A 20,757-nucleotide genomic window follows, 5' to 3' on the forward strand; every position below is an offset into this window, starting at 1 on the left:
CGGACGATTTTTTCACCACGAGGAGAAAAAATGTCGGAGCAAGTCACACGTGTCGACAGCTGTACACAGACTATTGCTTGACACTGTGCGTAGTCATAGCGACCGCTGCCAGGTCATAGCCCCGGGTGTTTACCTGTGTTACAAAGTGTAACGTTTGTTTTTATAACGGTACATTACTTTTTCTCTACGACCTTTTTAAACTTTACAGTATTAAAGGATTTTATAGTATAGCCTGGTCTTGCTTTTATCAACTTGACGTACAATATCTATTATAGTTATTTTACAGACGGCAACTTTTATAGGAACACATATTGCTATTTCGTAATTAGCAAGAATTTACGCACAAACATACAGTACGTGATACCATAATTAATCAATCTCAAATACATGTAATAAATTTATGATCGGTAATTAACATCATGAACACTTGTATTGGGTAAACACGGATATCGGCTTTGTAACACCGTTACGTGAAACGACGACTCATTGAAAGATGCACTTTATTAATTACATACACATTTACGTATTAAGCAGTGATCACAAGAACTGGGTTGATTACACACAAATTAGTCAATAGTCGTATGATACTTAATTAAGCGTCACATTGTTAAGTTAATACGGGTTCAATAATTATCGGACTTCTTCGGTAGTTCTCGCTGGTGTAGCGTACTTTTAGATATATAGCTTGGGGTTTCTGGTACGTAAAAATCATAAAAAACATGGACTGATGGTAAGTTGTAAAATCCGGGTCTTTTATTTAAGGTATTTAACGTTTGTAATTTCTACTTGTTTGTGAACCTCCGGGACGTGACACATGTGTGGTGTTTGTAGGACACATATGCCCGCTATAAATAAAACAACTTTCACTTTACATGTTCTTTTAAAAACAAAGTTTATTTTTTACTTTCTACAAAAGAAATCAAAAATCATATCAGAAACATAAGTATATTTATTGTTAAAAAGTCTGACAATTAGACGTGTTTATGAAACGTCCCGGATTGTATGTAATCAAGGGAGATAACTCTTACACGACAATTTTTTTGACCTGGTAGACGAAATTCGGCAGTCCGGAAAACTCGTAATCCGGACGGTTTGGACTGGGAACGAAGGTGTTCGGATTATCGAGGGTCCACTGTACATCACAAGTTTGAATACAAACGTTTGATTCACGGTATCGGAGACATATGACATATCTGACGGTATTATAAAGATGAACGTGTTTTTGATAATATCAATATAATTGTGCATGTACATTTTTGTATGTGTATATGTATTTAGTGAAAATATTCTATTGTTCTGTGTAGGGGGGGGGGGATCATATGTATAAATATGTGTAGGTTATTTTCGAATCCCATGAGATCCAAATTGTACATAATATGTATATATCTAACCCGTACTCCACTTTGTGTTTGTATTTCTGTTATATATACCAATACAGCTGACCCGCTAAATCTGGACGCCGATAGTCCGTAAAACTCACAATCCCGACGGAAATGTCGGGGAACGAATTTCCGTAACGTTATATTTGTACTCACAAGTCCGGAAGTTCTGATTCCGAATCCGGAGCTCCATATCGGAAACGAAATGTTAGTTAAGAAAAATTCCAGCAGTAATCCGGACTTTTTTCTCATCACATAGATAAAAAGTCTGAGTTGGTCACCCGTGTCGACAGGTGAACAGGTAGTAGATCGCGGTCGCTTGACACACAGAGTAGTCATAGCAACCGCTGCGAGATCTTAGCCCCCGGCATTAACCCGTACAATTTAGTTTTTGTAACGGTACCTTGGTTTTCTATACAGCGATCGAATCAATTAAAGGATTATAGACCGGTCTTTTTTTGTTTAAAATGTTTATTCAATTCAATCCTTACGACTTATAAGCATGCTGAAAATGACAGAATACAATTCTTTATCTTCACTATTTTTAAAATGCAATTTAACGAAAGATAGACAGCATCAATATACAATGTAATGACGATATAGATGTTATGACATTTCTGAGCGGTAATATCGAATGAATGAGTGGTGTGTGGAGTATACAATAGTGTAGTCATATTGCAAACATAGAAACTGATAAGAGTGAAAACAAAAACAGCTAATTCAGGCGATATCTAGAACGTGCTGTAAAACACAATTTCAAATTCTCTGATATCATATGTTATTCCGAAGTTAGCACGTACGAATCCATAAAGCTATATAGGATTATCACTGATCATATATAAGGAAAGAATATCTTTAATAACACGAAACGTTTTATCAAATTTCAAATTCTTTATTGACTTTAGGCCATACGGCCCATAAGTACATATTATAAACATATTATTATTATCAGGTGTTTCACAAATTGAATTAAAAACATCGGCTTGGAACGACGACGCTTTGCTGATAATACTACTGATAAACCGTAAGGTTTAAAGTAATAAATGAATTGAATTGAATTGAAATATTTTATTATATAACACAGTTGTTTTCTTTATGTCAAATGTAAGACATGATAGTTCAACACATCTTTTTTTTTTTTTTACAAATCTTCTATTTCATGTTTGATTCATAATGACTATACTGGTCACACTATACACAACAAAATATGCACAGAGAAGTCGGTTTCAACATGTTACATGAAATGCATACATATTATACCCTCGGCGTCATTATAAATGTATGGATAATAAAAAACAGTTCAATATTCAGTAAGAAACATCTATAGAATATCGGAGACACTATATAGGATTTATAGTTTAGTTGTTTTTCTATATCTCATCAGAGACTTGTATATCACAAGTCTCTAATCTCATCGATGTGATACATACAGTTTCAAATTTTCTTATTAGTAAGCTTGTATATATTAGAGCTCGGATAGTGTAACCCATTGGTAATTACAATATTCCTCTATATATAACCAGGGACGTATATAGTGGATATATAGGTCTCTGATGCAGGCATCTGTTCCAAAGAAGATGTACTTAGAGGTTCGGCAAATAACAAAAATGTTGATACCCGACAATAAACGTAAAAGATAACGTTTGTACCTTCGAAGTCTTATATTGTAGGACTAATATACTTGTCATGTTAAATACAGAACCAGCTTATAGTTCATCCCCAAAAGGGGGCGGGGATTTACCTGTGCTCGCGCCTAAGGCAGGAAGCCAACCAGCAGGTTCAATTTAGAAATGCCCCAGGCCTTGTAATCAACAACTGTCCAGGTGTCCTTGTGAAGTGGATGACAAGAGGTTTTCGATACAATATTCTTTCTTTTATTAATACAATACAATACAATACAAAATATTTTATTAACGTGTCACGTGTCAATATTACAGATATATAAAATACAGTAGAAGTCATAAAAACTTTACAAGTTGCATTGAAATTATATTCACATCCAGACTTATGAGACACAATATAGTAAAAAGTTCTGTTAAATATAGGTAAAACAGGATCTTCTGCGATACATCAGATAGAGTGAAGAAGCTAAAATAGGCTGAAGATCATCACTTGTCATAAGATAATGCAATTGTTCATATGGGTTTAATTCTAAAAAGTTTGGACAATAATTGCTTGCTTCACTAAATAAAATTCGCCTAATATCTGAATAAAACTCACAGTCAATTAAAAAATGGCGCTCGTCTTCTACTAATCCTGACTGACATAAAATACATTTCCTCTCATGTAATGCTAAGGGAGGACGAGAATACCGGCCTGTCTCTATTTTCAATTTCAAATTACCACAACGGAACTTGGCTAACGTTTGCCTATGCTTAAAATTTACAACAGTATATATATATGATTCTGGGGTAAAAACAGATTTAAACGTACGGTAAGTACGCAACTTAATCGTTTATTGATACAAAATTTGCCTCAATTGAATAACAATAAATATGTAATCGTCGTATTGTGAATGTAATACTTTTATTTTTTCAGGTGTCTTATGATATTGATGTACATGCAGCACATTTAATGAAAATTTAACTGGAACAATCTGCAAAAAAAGTGAATGTATCGTATGTGATATCAGAAATATAGATATACATCATGTGATATACATAATGTATGTATCTTATCGTGTATGTATCGCATATTTATAGCTTGAACACTTAATTCGAGTTGGTACCGACACCGTATAGGTGATTATGGTAGGACCGCTTCACGGCTGAGTGCTCCCAAGTCGAGGCTAGCCGCGGGACTCGATGGTCACGGATGGCTGCTGTCCAGGTAAAGTAGTCTACGGCTGGCAGTGCTGGTATTGCCGCGCGACAGAACCGCCCGAGGCGAATCTCGCAATATTCGTCATGACGTTTAATATTAGGCGATTTTCACGAAAACTGGATTGCTCCGTCAATACTAGATTCGAGGAGCAGAATTAGCGTCAGTGGAGAAAAAAATAGACCCTGTCGGACATTTCTAGACTGTCGGGGAAACGTTTAGATAGTCATGAAATAAATAGTGTAAAGTTCATGATTTCTAGATAGCTCGATAGAATTAGACGGTGGTCATGTTAAATTCACAGAACTAGCTTTGACCGTCGAAAATTAGCCATGAAAATTCATAATTAGATACGTTGCTGAAAAAATGGACTGGGTTGGGATCTTTTTTGGTAAAATTGGTGAAAATTTCAGAATTAGTAGAAAATATGAAAAAACTAGTACATTCGTGTCTCCCAGTGTTAGGTAAAGGACGAAGTTCATTATTTAATAAGAATTTTGGGAGACAATTAGCCTCCCAACCTGTCTTACGTTCCATTCATCTAGTTAATTACAATAGTATATAGGTTAATAAATATGAAGATGAATGTGTATATATGTCACTTATTTCGATACCCAACATTTGAAAATAGACCATACAATATCTTGGGAACACATTTTCCTTTCATTTGTATTTGTAATATTAACATATGTCTTGGAAAGTAATAGGCATAGTTATTTAAAGGTTTCCAAAATAATGGATATAGTACTAAACCATAACTTTTAATTGGAGGGATTTGCCGGAATTTCGCGAACTTTTGAGGACATACCATCGGCCCTGGTTTAAGTCATTTTTATTAACTAAGTTACCTCTGTGAGCTACTTTATTCGTAATAAGTGACTTAAACAATTTATTTTCATTTTGTATCATCTGCGATATATAATTATACAATGGCATCAGAACTACAGCTATAAATCCCTCTAGTGCCGAGTCAGCAGGTAAATGTGCTGACATGGCGTGCACTCTCTCGTTCCAAACCAGTGGGTTGTCCATGTTCTTGCATTCTATTTAAGACGATTGTTAAATTTCAAAATAATGTAACCTACAATTTAGGAGCCCAAATGTCCTATGGCTTTGACAATGTCTCGATCATCGACCAAAAAGAAGGAATTGCGTTTCTAAATAAGCATACATCTTAAATTATCAATTTTATTTCTTTTGTAGGGTGTATATCTGGAAGGTACGATGTAACATGTTTACTTACTTGCCCAGTGTCATGCAAAGATTTTTTGTGTAATCAACAAAGCGGACATTGCTTAGGTAAAGTAGTAAAAAATAAATCCAAGTCTGTATGCCATATACTACTAGCTAGAATAATCAATTTGTACCTAACATCATACTTGAGTACAAAACTCTCATTGCAGAAATATATTTTCTACCTAACTGCTAGTGATAGAGATAAAGCGGGTTTTTTTTTCCTATATAGATTGTTACCCCGGAAAGTACGGAGTGGTGTGTGGTGCTGATTGTCCGGACACATGTACGGACAACATCTGTAATAAGGACGATGGACAGTGTCTAACTACTGGTAGGTACACATGTAAATGTCTATTGTATAAAGTTCAAACGCCATCAGTAGAAAGATGGTGGACTGTGTCAAGCCACAGGTGGGTATAATGTGTACAAATCAAGTACGAGTCTCAATATGCCGAACATGATGTATACAATATTAAAATATGAGTTCTGAACTTTTAGGGGTTGCTCTAAAATTTGCCAGATCTTGTTTATTTATTGATTTGTGTATTTATTGATTTCAATGTTTTTTTCATAACATCTACATTAATCTCGAGCGTGTTAAAAATGAAATGAATATATCAGACTTGCTTGATAATAACCTAACCTACAACAGCCTTTTACACCATTTCTTTTTTCTTTCTTTTTTCCAGAATCATCTTACACAAACGAGTCCTCAGGTAAACAGCAAGTGTTCGGTTGACTTAAATCATAAATGAGTCACGTGTTTACTAAGTCAATTAAACCTTTAATCAACCCTGATTGATATTCAGTGCTATAAAAACAGAACGATGTGGTATTAAATGTGCATACTTTCCTCTATGTAGAATCCTAAACTGCCAATTTACACAGATAACAAAATGTACAACAGGACTATGTTATATAGGAAACTGTATCGTTAGCATTTTAGTATAAAGATAATGTTGATATTAACATGCGCTAACCGAATGGGAATTTTATTGTATTACAGACGATTCTAAAATGACTATAGCTGTCCTGGCTGTTGTTTGTGGACTGCTTTTTGCTGCATTGATCGCCTTAGCAGTGGTGGTATTTTTTCTTCGGTACGTATTAATTTGAATGTTTCGTCGTCAGTGAAAACCATTTCACTGTATATGATATAAAATCAGTCTTCATGTCGTTGAAAGCTTGGTTTAGCTTGTTTTATGACACTTGATTGTTATTTCATTAAGAAGAATAAGAATATATCCATGTATGTTCACATGCCGGTTGCCCATTGGTGTAGTTAGTATATCGAACATAAATATTTGGTGTTAAAACCAATATATTTATATATCAAAAACTTAGTACTTTTGTATTCCGTATTCTACACGATGTTGTTTCTAAATGTCATAATGATATAGTAAAATATTTCTTTCCGCAAATTATACCATATAAACATATCGATATAAATACCATTGTTATCCATTAAGTATCAATGATATACATGCATACAAAAGGTTTGTACATTTAGATAACAATGTAATCGGGAGCCGATATAGATGAAAACCTTTATGACCGCCTAAAATGGCCCTGGCTGTTCTCGTGGCAATCAAACTTAATTACTAGTAATCATTTCTGTTTGCAGAAGGAGACTAAACAGAAAGAACGCGTCAGATAAGGATACAGGTGAGAAGATAATAAAGGAAACAGTGTTGGTATAAACATATGGTATAAACATATGCGAAACACAACGACAGACACCATGTAACGGATTCATTTAGCGGCTGGTTACTCATGGTCACTATTTGTTTCGAAAGCCGTGCCAGATTAATTGTGATTTGCAGAATCTTTTAAGAAATGTTTTACTTGTTAAAATAATTGCTTCCTCCAGTTTTGTACAACTTACTAATCTGTGCACACACAATCTCAAATTGTGATTAATACATATATGTTAATATTATTCAAATGGGGGGGTGGGGGGGGGGGGGGGGGGGGGGGGGGTGCACACAAGACCTATCTTATTATAATGTGTTAATGTTCATACGAAAAGTTTAAATGCCTAAACACATTTTTTATGATTCCTCTCGGTAAAGTATCATATTGGTGACCTCATGTTTATACTGATACATGTTTGACTTGTAGAACAATCCGCCCCGGACACAGGATATACGTCTATTTCTCCTCGTCAAGAAGAAACTCCCAACGTCTATGAAATGGTGCTCACCTAATTTGCCAGACAAGTTCATCAAGTCAAAAAAAAGATCATTGATTCTGACAGTTCAACAAAAGGAAATAATATTGTTACAAATGCATTGCAAAACGGTAAATGCATGGACATTCAGATAAAACAATGTTTTCACTTTCAGCATACGAGTATTTTGATTTATATTTGTATTTCTAAAATAGCGATCCAAGTGAATGTCAAGTTGAATTTCTGTATGCCTTTGTGTATATACATGTATATAAAATTGTTTAGTGTACTTCCATGTAGTAATTATGCTGCTTTTATCATTTTCATTTAACTTATATATGTATATAGACAGAATTGTTTGGATAAATATAATAGTTTTGCTGGGGAAATAACATATTCAAATATTTCCGATTTTGCAGAACATGAGTTTGAATACGGACAAGTCGAATTTCGACTCCCATGCTCCTATTGTGAGTAATGTATTATGTAATTGATCACCATTAGTCATATGATTTCATGTATCTACATATATCTACTTAAGACCTTTGCATTACTACAGTATATGAACCCACAGTGTAATAGAGTTTAATTCATATTTGGCTCTTCTTAATCTAAGTCGCAATAGGTATTGCAAGCTGCTTCCATCGTGTGCCTCGCTTATATTCCGTAGGTTTTTAATTTTGATGATTTATGTAGAATGACATATGATTTATAAAGCTGTTTTTATTTGTTCCGATCGATCACTTTGAATGTATTCCATGTTTTTTATTGTTGTTTGATAAGCCAGATGTCGATCTTGGTTCCGTTTTTCGTAAATATTTATGAAAAATCTACACAAAATCTAAGAGGTTAGTAAGTTTATTCATAACTGTTTTCGTTTCTTACGACCAAACTATATGTTATCCTGGTCAAAGTATGCAGCTGTCTAACTTGAAAGTAAAAACAATAAACTTTAGTCTGTTCTATCCAAACAACCGTGTTACTGAAAAAATACCAAATGTTCTGTATATGATTTCTATTGGATAATGTTTTTCATGCGCAGTACAATTTTTACCTTAATGTTGCTTTCTGCACACAAAATAGGTAATGCTCTTAAAGAAATGACTTGTTTTGGCTCGGTCTACGAATATTCGTTCAATTCGGTGTCTGACGAAAGTATTTCTCCGGCATCACTCATCGACATTCTAAACTTGATATCTGTCTTGAAACTATCAGTCGTAAAGCATATTCATTCTTCAATAGTAATAGATTGTAATAGAGTTCGACATAAATTGTTTTCGTAATTTTCGATATGAATTACGCAAGGTGTTTTTTACGGAAGCTACGAACGATCGCAAATTACGAAGTTTTGTTAAACGCTTAGAAATTGGTAAATCTGACTTACGCAGCAGTTACGAACATTCTTGAATTACGAGGTTTTTTGAAACGTTACTCATGTCTATAATTTGTGAAGGAGTTTATTACACTTATCTTACTTATGTTTCGTCGGTATTTTGTCTGGATTGTTTTTTATGGTAAAGTCCGAAAAAGACCATTTCCTGTTAGAATCAATCATATCTCCGATACTGATCCTTTAATACAGATGCCGCCTGTTGCTTTAATATAAACTACTATTTTCAATATCAAAGGGAACTAACTTTTGCTTTATCTATTTCAAAAGGTAAAAGAGTGAATGCTCTGTATGTAATAACTCATCTCTAGCTATGCTCATAATCAAGTAAGAGAGTGAATGCTCTGTATGTAATAACTCATCTCTAGCTATGCTCATAATCATGTAAGAGAGTGAATGCTCTGTATGTAATAACTCATCTCTAGCTATGCTCATAATCAAGTAAGAGAGTGAATGCTCTATATGTAATAACTCTGTTTTAGCTTAGCAAATAATTGTGTCGGAGAGTTTATGACCTGTATGCATTATATGACGAATGATATCCAAAAATAACACAGAAAAAATGGTTTAAAGAAATTTGGTGGATTTTATTTCATTATATTGCCTGGTTCATCTACAAAAACAAAATTGGATCATAAAGCAGACTCGGACTATAATAATCGTCACCGGTTATAACCATATGTGTGTAAATCGGTTATAAACATATGCGCTGAAATTTAGATGAATACAAATTATTAAAGCAAATCATGATATTCGTATGTACAAAGATTGGTCGATATAGAGTTGTCACCTTTGTATAACTTAATATATAATATGAAATAGTATATCTATAGGTCGAGTTCCATTTCAGAGATATATTAGTTATTGTTCGGTATTGGATTGGTTCCAGTATCGGTAGAGTTTCTGACAAAAATGTTCATTATCTACATTTCCTTTAGACTTACACACATGTGTGCTTGATTCAGACTGGTTGTTCTGACACCCATAAAAAAACGTTCATAATTAATGTACAATGTATACTCCAGAGAGACCAGTAGTCCAATGCGTATATAGAATTATATAATGGTATATATATAAATATAGAGTTTTAGAAATAAACTATCCCGTCAATTCGACATAGCAATGTGTCGGTACAATGCCATTATATATATTCATGCATAGGTAAATTAAGGTATTTTAAACATTAAAGCATTATACGTTTTCTACAGCTAGTTAAGCATATATATGCAGTTAGGGCTGTATATTGATGTAAATAGCAAAGGTTTCTTGGCTAAAATGTTTCTGTAGAGACTGAAATTATCGGATACTTCAAACTGTAGAAGTCGTGTTATATCATTTTTGATGTTGTGTTGTCAGTCACGTGTATCAGGCATGATATCCGATATCATCCTGAACTTGAAAATCTCTTTACCTAAGTTTGAAGATCCTGTTTTCTGCTGGTATGTGTGTGGTGAAAACACTTTGCATAGGACAGGTCATGTACGAGCTGTACCAATAATCTTTGCATCAAATAAATAAGCGATAATCTATATATATATTTATATAGTTGTATCAAATAAAATGACAAATTTTTAGTATGTTGTATTGTTATTTTACTTAGAATAAATAGCGCGAGACAAGGTAAATAAACACGTGTTTCCTTGAGTTAACAATTTTTTGTTATGTTTATTCAACAAGGAAAGTCATGATGTTATTTAGTAATTAAGTTTAAAAAGTGTACTTCATTATACTAAATTAAAATGTTCTAACTACCTAAACCAGTTCAACAAAATTTCAGATACGGACATATGTATACAAATTAAGAAAAAAAGTGTGTTTAGACAATGTCAATACGAAAGGTGCAACACGCTGACACGGCGTGTTCGATGGAAGAAAACATTATGTGGTTTAAATTTGAAACCCCTTTCCAGAGGTCTGGAAGGTGGAAGAATATATATTTTGACTCGCGTCTTTACCAGGTATATTTACGGTTACTTATACACGTATAAGTATTGATTTAAAGGGGAAATAGTATCAAAATCCATCTTCTTGGGGAGTTGCCTATATTTCGTCTTGAATTTTCATGAGGAAAGGGAAACAATTTTGTTCAAATGGTAGGTATTATCACATGTTGATTGAATAAAGCAAATCCTTTAATATCTTATTAAATATGGATTAAGATATTTTATTTAACCTAATATGTTTCATCTTTGAATGAAGGAGAGTCCATTTGGAATACCAGTGGAGGGTGTAGGAGCAAGGGACAATGGTAACAAAAACAAATTCCGATGCCTTTTCCCTTGCCTATCAAATACAGTTTCATAATATTTGGTATGCAGCATCTTGCGACGACATTAATGGATATTCAATAACTTCAAAGTCGAAACCGCTCAAGAGGAGGAGGGATGGGCTCATTGGAAGAGATGAAAAGACATTTTAATGATTTTCAACCGAAATTGCTTTAAATCATCTTTGGAAACAAGGAAACTAAATGCTAAAGGAAAAAGGAAAATATCGACTGTTATACATTGTAATAAGTGCCTGATCCCAACATAGGAAAATATGCCTAGTTGATATTGTAAATGAAATCTTGGTGGGCGATGTAGGGCCTGTGTTTTTTTTGTTTTACAGGGATTCCAGATAAAATTTCTTGATGATTGCATACTATCACTTTATGCATTCAATAGAGAAGTTTTAATGTTTTCAAAATATCTTAATTCACCATATTATGTCATTTCTACCTAAAATTTTTAGTGAACAGTGAAAAAAACCTTTAACATATTATAAAAAAAATGTTTTTTATCTTAAAAAGGGTACTTTCTGGGAAGCTGAGCTAAACAACCCGTCAGATAAAGTTTCAAAGCATCGTTAAATTCTAGAATCATTTAACAATAAAATCTGCATGTTGTTCCAGCCGTGGTGATACTAGTTCAAAACTGTCGGATTATTCTGAAAACATGTTTTCCACCTAAATGTACATTATTTCATGAGAGGCACAAGTTTATGGGTGAAGCAATACTTTAGTTACTGTATAGGCCTGTTGTTCCAGCCGTGGTGATACTAGTTCAAAACTGTCGGATTATTCTGAAAACATGTTTTCCACCTAAATGTACATTATTTCATGAGAGGCACAAGTTTATGGGTGAAGCAATACTTTAGTTACTGTATATGAGTAGATCTAACATAGTTATCTACAAATGCACTTTAATATACGAAATTCGACATAAATGCATTTCTATATACTGATGGATATATCAAATTGTATTATTCTTGTTAATGTCCTATCAACAGTAATGGTCCAGTTAGGACGTCTCGCCGAGTCTTGAGATGTGATCGATGCTCGTGTTCACGACACTGCAGTGATGTTTTCAATTATCAAGGACTTTGATGCTAATTTAAATGTGATCACTGCTGGAGATTGAGGAAATGATTTAAGTTCCTCCATGTATACCTTTTTTCAAATGGAATTGTAAAGATTGTATTTTTCTGTTATTACAAACTGAGTAGCTGACACTGGCTTGTGTTTTAGGTAACCACCATTTCATAGACGTTGGGAGTTTCCTCTGGACGAGGGGTAATAGATGTATAACCGGTATCTGGGACGGATTGTTCTGAAAACCAAACAATGGTTGGAAGAAATATTGAATGTACAAATGGATATTAAACATTCAGCCACACATATCAAACTTTTACCGAATGAAAAGCCATGTTACAACTTTTTTATAACAATGGCTTATTATTATACCCTCCGCTACTCCTCATTCGACCCAATCTATAGAGACAATATCTAAATTTTGACCAATTCGAAGCCTCAATTGCTTTCCAAACAAACGGTTCTTGAACACCAGATGTCTTGAATAATGGGTTAAGTTTAAATGAAATCTATCTTAGGACTGACGACCTATTATCCAGTAGGCAGAACTAAAACTTATGCATAGTGTCTTGGTTACCTTGGAAACAATACTTAAAAGAACGAAAACAAAGCAACAACGTCTGTACTCGATCTCTAACATTCCTGTGAACATTTATTGTAATTAATTCAACATGTTTGGAGGAGAAACCCAGACAAAACATGTCTTATCTTAGTGTTCCTTGTGTAAGCATTGTAACCAAATGACATATTTCCTATTGGAAAATATGCAATCCTCAAAAACCTTATATACCAATTTTGTAGACGAAAAAGATTTTGCTTTGAGGAGCAGTCCGCACAAGATAAGTCTCTCTTTGTAGCATCACTAACTCCGGTATATGTTAATGAAACCTAATGGTTTTCAGGGAGATACAAGAAAAGTCTTGTTTGAATTAATGCGAGGATTATGCGGTATAACCCTTTAACAGTTTATATCATAACATGTCTTTCATATAATCAATTTAAGTCAGTAGTTCATGGTATGTTAAACGATTCGACTAAGCGGGTACTAAATACAAATATCGAAAACAGATAAATAAGCAACCAGTTGCTTGATATTTGTTCTCGTGCTTCGTAAATATCTATTATCACTTTTCCCTTCTCACCTGTTTCCTTATCTGACGACTTCTTTCTGTTTGGTCTTCTTCTACAAATAGAAAGAATATCTATGTATAAAGTTGTTTTGACCAATCAACAGCCATAAGCAAAACCGCCGTTTGATGTAAAACGTTTCCCATCTATACTGCTTTAAATTGTACCTATCTTTTATTATTGGTAAGCTTGTGTATCATAAATACTTAACAAGTTAGCAAAATATTAAATATTGTATGTTTCGGGGTAACGGTTATTTTGTTTTACGCCAATAAGGTTTCACTCAATATAGCGTACTGAATATCAAAATTACTTGCTATTTTAAAATGCATAACGATATGAGAGAAAACATTTCTGTTTCTGTTATATATTTTCTATTTCCCATACAAGGACAATGTTAATGCCGTAAACTTAACCTAACACTTACCGCAGAAAGCATATCACTACTGTTAAGGCGATCAGTGCAGCTAAAAGAAGCCCACAAACAGCAGACAGGGCAGCTATTATAGTCAGGTTAGAATCGGCTGTAATACAAACCATTTTAAAGAGGTTATTGCATTCAAATAACAACAAGATATCTGTGTACAAAAGTTTCCTAAAACAATTTGTATATTTAGTTCCACGATGTTCTGTTTTGATATGGCGAGATATCGATAATGGTTGCCATGGTTGAGCATGCTAGTTTGACTAGTGAAACATGTGACAACTGGATTGGTAAGCTTTTTACCATAGTGGATATGTTCATTGCAGTTAACACATACATGTTATGAGAAAAACCATAGAAATATCTAATATTATAAAATGGCCAAATTACACAATTTTGAAGGCGTTAAAATATACCATCGAAAAATATACAAATATTTTCAGTAAATATGTATGATTATAATCGCTTTTGAGAAGAAAAAAAAAGGGGAAAAAAAACCTACCCGGGGGGTATTAATGTTTGCTTTATACAAAGTTGTCTTTTTCATACATACTTGCTTGTCATGTACAGATTCTTATTTGATTGCAAAACTTTTGTTACATATAATGCTAAACGCATGATCATATTGGATAAAATATCCACGATGGACATCTACTCATGTACCCACCAGTGGTTAAACATTGTCCATCGTCCTTATTACAGATGTTGTCTGTACATGTGTCCGGACAATCAGCTCCACACACCACTCCGTACTTTCCAGGATAGCAATCTATATAGAAAAATAGCACTATTATTGAATCCTGTTAAATGTCAAACGTTGTAGGTCTGGCATGTAATACAGTGCCAGATATATCGCTAGCAGTTTGATAGAGAACATATATGCATGCCATTCGGTGAATACTTGAATTCTGATTTCATTATTCGAGTGTTATATTGCCATTTACCCAAGCAGTGGCCAGTTTCGTGATGACACACGAAGTCTTTACACGTCACAGGACAAGCCAGGGAACATTTTTCTCCAAAACTCCCCGTACCACAACCTAAAAGTAAAGAAACATTAAGATAAAAGGGTTTTAGTTTTGTTTGTTTTTTGTTTTTTTGTTTTTTTTTCATTTGTTTGTTTGCGATAAATAAGGCACTGGTTAAACATAAAAGAAATGGCTTGTTAACTACGAGCTAAAACGAAAATAACTTGGCAAAGTCGATATTACTTATTCTAGTGAGCTGAGCACTTGGGAAAATACATGCAAAAAAGCGCCCTCCAGAGGTCGCTATCAATCATTCGAAAATTTAACGGTTGAAAAAGCATTACCGAGAATGGAATATTTTCTTGAATTATATTTTCAACATCTAGCACTATATCGACGCCCCTTCCGTGCATTAAAGACGTAATCTAATGCAACCAAAACACATTGAGTTTCGAAATACGAACGGAAAAATTGTATTCAATCGCTGATCTTTTGTGGTAGAATGGTCTATTCTTACTATTTCATTATCGTTAGAAGTATAGTATCATCATTACATATGAAATAAAAAAATATTACCATTACATGTATCTTTCCAATTCGATAACCTTTCAACAAAGCATGGCACAGGCCTAATACCATGGTTCAAAAATCGTTTTGAAGATACCAAATATCCAAACTGAAGCCTTTGTAGAACACAAAATTTAATTGTTTTTACCTAAAATAGGACTATTGAACGTCACCTCTGTCGAATTCCGATAGTTGATCTTTGACTCAATTCAAAGTACTCAAAAGCATTTAAGCAGTAAGCTGCTAACCAATTATCGTAGTTTTGGGCCTGTAACTAAGCGTGGAGAAGTCAGCCGAAGATTTTAACTTATTTGGCCGATGTAACCTCCCTTTAAATCTACACCAGTCTTGTGAACATTCTATTCCTATATTCCAATAATCATGTTTCTATACATCTCAGAATCTATTTTGTTTTTCCAAATTTGTTCCCCTACCTAGATCTTAAGCTGATCCTAAACAGGAAAATGTTGACCAGGAGAAAAATCCAGTGTAAGTTTGAAAAGAGATCAAAAGATTTATTCATGATACAAAGCCATTGGAGTTATTGCGATTAAGGCAAGAATGGCTATGAGTTAATTAATTCTGGTTGCTTGGTTTTTCTCGATGGAACCAAAATTTCACCAAATTCAAAAGAACATCTGGAAAATCTGGTATGGTACAAGTATATAAAAAATGGAAAATTCTCACAAATATTTGACATATTTAGCATAATATTCGTTTTCAAAACGGCGGTCAGTGCAATCGGAAAATGGCGTATACATAATAGAGTCAACAATTTCATCAGATTGAAATAGATCATATTTTTTTCTTTGAATTTCTTGGCCTTCAATCTTACCTGACATGTCATTAAGCTATATTCTCTCTAATTTTACTCACGTTCACTACAATCATCCCCTCCCCAGCCTGTTACTCACACGTTCTCTACACGTATCCCCTGTACAGTGGGATATTGGATTGGTGTTCAATAGGTATAATACAGCCCTCCAGTCTGATACTTACTTTCGCTACACGTATTTCCTCTCCATCCGGGCAGACATCCTGATGACGAGCAGTTTCCTGCCACATGACTACATCCAGCGTCTTTGCAATGACATTGTTTCGAACAATTAGCTCCAAAATATCCTGGTTGGCATTCTTATGAAACAAATGCATTACAGATATTTAACACTCAAACTCGTCACAAATATGGATTAAACGACACGTGCGGTAAAAAGCGAAACAGAAGCATGCTGCAGCAACGCAAATGTTTGAATACCTCTTTTGTCTTGAAATTAAAACAATAAGGGAATAATAGGTTTGGTATGATATAAATACTGTTTATTTATTAACACAATGAACTACTGACTGAATTACATCACCAGATCAAACTGTCATCAGCTTATCAAGTTTACGTCCGACTATTTAAGACAACATGATGTAAACAAACCACCTATTGCGTATGGCTCTCTGGCAGCACCCTTACCTCCACGTACACGAAACATTATATACTATACACGTTATATATCAACACTGGTCACCTCGCTGTACATCTGTTAAAACATTGATTATAAGTTTTGATGTGAATAAATTTCTACTTCATGTTTGTATGAAACAAAAAGCGAACTACGTTCATTCAGTCAGTTTTCAGTTCAACTTTCCATTCATATCAGTATGATATCCATGGCAAACGTTATACAAGACAAGAGTCCAAATTGTTTACATACATAGAATACAGAATGTCCCCTTGGAAGAAAGATCAGAGTAATCTCATTAAAGATTAGTCGTGTTTTTTCACATGCGCTCTCTTCGCCCCTGAGATATGTCATGGCAAAATAAAAAAAATCCTACAAAGTAATTTAATTAATAGTAAACAATCATAGCCATTACATTGTTCGATTGTCGCTTAAGTGGGACAGTTCACCTGAGGAAGAGTGTAGAGTGATCTTTGGTTTTCATAAAAAAATGACTATACGTTGCTTAAGAAACGACAACTCATCGCGTTGTATAATATGCGTTTCCTGAACCTAGCAGGAAGAACGTTTTTGTTTAGAATATCGAGGATGGCACGTTAAATGAGTACGCTTAATGAAGTTACTAAGAACTATTAAGGAATCTGGTAAGTGTTTGTCATCGCCATTCCCTTCTGTAATATTTTTCGTATATGTCTAGCATAATACGCCAAAGAGTGTTTATTATTGGCTGCGCCTGTCAGATATCCAATATCGATAATACAAGTAATTCGTCTAAGTAATGTGTACTTACGTGTTGAGCATGATGACCCCATCCACCCTATCTGACATCCGGGTACTGTACATGCCCCATCAATATGATTACAACCATGTGTTCTACATCTACACTGTGAGGCACAATTGTTTCCAAAATAAGGAACAACGCATTCTAGAAAAAAAAATTGATATTATATTTTGCACTATAATTTGTTCATTATGTAAATATCAAATTACAATTTTCTACAAGAATAGATTCATTGATAGATACCTATAGCTATTTCAGCATTTGCGTTGGAATAGTTTAATCCGCCTGTATTGATTATCGTATCTATCATATCATCGCTTTAGGCTGTTAACAAAGCATTTATACCGATGTTAAATACAACACGGATAAATGTAAAGATACGTCAGTGACAGATCTCACATTACTACCTATGTTTAATAAGAGTTGAGTATCAAATTGACCTGGTAGACTAGTATGCTAATCCTATTACGTAACATAAATGCAATCTGTTAATTAAACTAGTAATGTTAAAGTAAATGTTTACTGAAAGTAAACCATGTATTGAGCATCACTCAGAGTCCTAAACAGTTACTCACCCTGGCTGCAACTTGCACCGGAGTAACCAGCCTGACAGCCTGGTATGAGACAGACACCGTTCTGACTGTTACATCCCGGCGTCTTACAATGACATCTCTGTAGACAATTCTCTCCAAATGTAACTTGTGAACAAGCTTAAACAGAGTACAGCCAAAATAAACTGCTGAACACACAAAAAAATGGGGATAATTTCATATTTCCACACGTAAACAATTGTTCAAGTATGCAAATGTTGAAATGGAACATGCTTATATAAAAATGACAGTTAAAGCTCAAAACAAGTGTTAATGTATTTACATTCTTCAACTGATGAACAAGCTCAAAAAGAGGTTAAGTATCTATAAGTGTAAATACTAAATAATGTCAAACAGATATTCTTTTAGCAAGTCGTCTAAAACTGACATTAAAAGACCACTAAATTTGGGATGTTTTCTTTCCCTTCTCTGTAAACAACTTTTTTTTTATCCAAATGTCTTCATTGACACCAAACAAAAGAAGTTGCTTAACTTGCTTAATGCTCTTCTGTGTATCTTCGGAAAAGTGCGTCATTAAAAAAACGCACTATAAAATCAACAATAACATTAGAACAGAACCAACACTTTACATTACCAGGTCATTCTTAAAATGAATACTGACTCTCAAATCCCAGTTTTTACGTTTTCTTATATTTATACATCTGTAGGTCAACTCGATTGAAGTGAATAGAGAACAGGGTCGCAATGTTCACACACACATGTAACCTAATGATACTTACGCTGGTCACAAAATCTTGATCCACTCCAGCCGGCGTTACAATATGGCGAATCACACACTCCGCTGTCAGGATCACAGCCGTGTTTACAGTTACAATTGTTTTCACACTGATCACCATACTTATTTGAAAAGCAGCCTGGCGAAATCAATTTGGACACTTTACGTTAACTGTTTTATAAAATCAACACGAAAAGTTATTTCTATTTATATAAAGCTATATCATTTTTTTTATTTGAATAGCTTGGTTTACCTATATCAATTATAGTATCTAGCATATCATCAACAAAATTACCCATGCGCGCCATTTTAATATAAGAGGTGTTCTTGAAGCATTGAACAGAAATATTTTTTTTAAAAAAATTGTCGCACGGTACGGGCGACTTTTTAGATGTGTGACAACATTTATAACGGAAATATTATTTTAGATACGGAGGGTTATAACCAAGTTTAATTATAAATTACCATATACATCCACTTCGCACACGTCCATATGCGCGTTGCCAGACGTCCGTGTGATGTATATCATCAATGTTTTACCAGTTATGTTACAAGAAGTGATGTTTTGAGTGATATTTGGATAGCCCACATCAGCATCCTCATAACATTTGATACCAGACGGTACATCTGTTCCATTTGATATCCAAAATTGGTATCCATCGGCACGACCTGAAATTAAAATGAAAAACACAATTTGCACCATTTGACGACAGGGATTTAGAATAACCACAGTTAATGGGTCTTGGCATATCTAGAAGTAAATGCATAGCCAAATATGCTTAGAACAATTGGTATATCGCTTGTCCAGAAGTTATTAGAACAATTATATACGGCAATGATTATAGAAATACAGATAGTTTATGAAATGAACGGTTACTGTGAAATGCATGATAGGAAGTATAGCTGTACTTATGCTATCCAGCTTCCAGCTTTGCAGATACATGTATGCCATTTAAACTACCGATCTAAGCGTTGGTCCAGTGACTCTTAACAATAACTACTAACGGTAATGAAATCACATTAACTGTTGAGGATGAATTAAACATTTTCGTTGTAAGTCATAATGTGAAGCTGGTAGATATGGTTTTGTGTTGTTTAAAAATATAGGCATCAGTTATAATGCATGAGGAAAATTATTTAAACTTAATTTTGAATTCAGAAACAAAAGTATAGTAAAAAAATCTTTCTAAAGAGAGCAATTTTTTTAATATGCCCTGCAAAATGGGGTTGTTTTATCTGCTCAGGTTAAGGACAGCGACCTGCATAACTACAAAAGTGCTACTTATCAAATATCTGAGTTAAAGAAGCGGAACATTTAAATTGTAGTTTTGGATGATTTTGACTTTTGAAGGGGGAAAGATATCTCAAAGTGCCATATCTGCATGATTTTAGTTGACCTTGAAACATTGCAAATATCATCATAAGAACATTATCTAGTCGTACAAATTAACCGTTTTAAATTATTTTGATTATTTACATTCTTTGATCATTTGACCTATTTGATTTTACATGAAGGACAGGGTCACCCGAAAATCAAGAAGCCAATTATGCAAGATATGAATGTTGCAAATATCAGGTCTAATGTTTATAAAGGAGCAGAACCATTTCGGGTGCAATTTTTGCGGGGAAAAAACAATTGAAAGTGGTATATCTCTTTTAAATTTAAATAATCCGTCTTCTTGGAACTTTCTCTTTAATTTAAATTTAAAAAAAAATAATCGATTTTAGATTCATGTTACCTACTGTTTACCCCCATAAAAGCGGT

General features: G+C 34.0%; 1 protein-coding gene across 1 annotated transcript; it reads right to left on the bottom strand.

Moving 5' to 3' along the window:
- Positions 1–12,149: 12,149 nt before the first annotated feature.
- Positions 12,150–19,572, bottom strand: LOC117318808 (multiple epidermal growth factor-like domains protein 10). Its single transcript, XM_033873764.1, has 10 exons — positions 19,458–19,572; positions 18,997–19,131; positions 18,242–18,376; positions 17,676–17,810; positions 16,434–16,568; positions 14,844–14,939; positions 14,567–14,668; positions 13,903–13,999; positions 13,490–13,530; positions 12,150–12,585 (listed from the first exon to the last, which is right to left on the bottom strand). The coding sequence occupies exons 1-10, from the start codon at positions 19,519–19,521 to the stop codon at positions 12,500–12,502; spliced, it is 1,026 nt and encodes a 341-aa protein (XP_033729655.1). The 5' UTR covers positions 19,522–19,572; the 3' UTR covers positions 12,150–12,499.
- Positions 19,573–20,757: the final 1,185 nt, after the last annotated feature.

The sequence above is a fragment of the Pecten maximus genome, unplaced genomic scaffold (genome assembly GCF_902652985.1).
Source record: "Pecten maximus unplaced genomic scaffold, xPecMax1.1, whole genome shotgun sequence".
Classification (NCBI taxonomy): domain Eukaryota; kingdom Metazoa; phylum Mollusca; class Bivalvia; order Pectinida; family Pectinidae; genus Pecten; species Pecten maximus.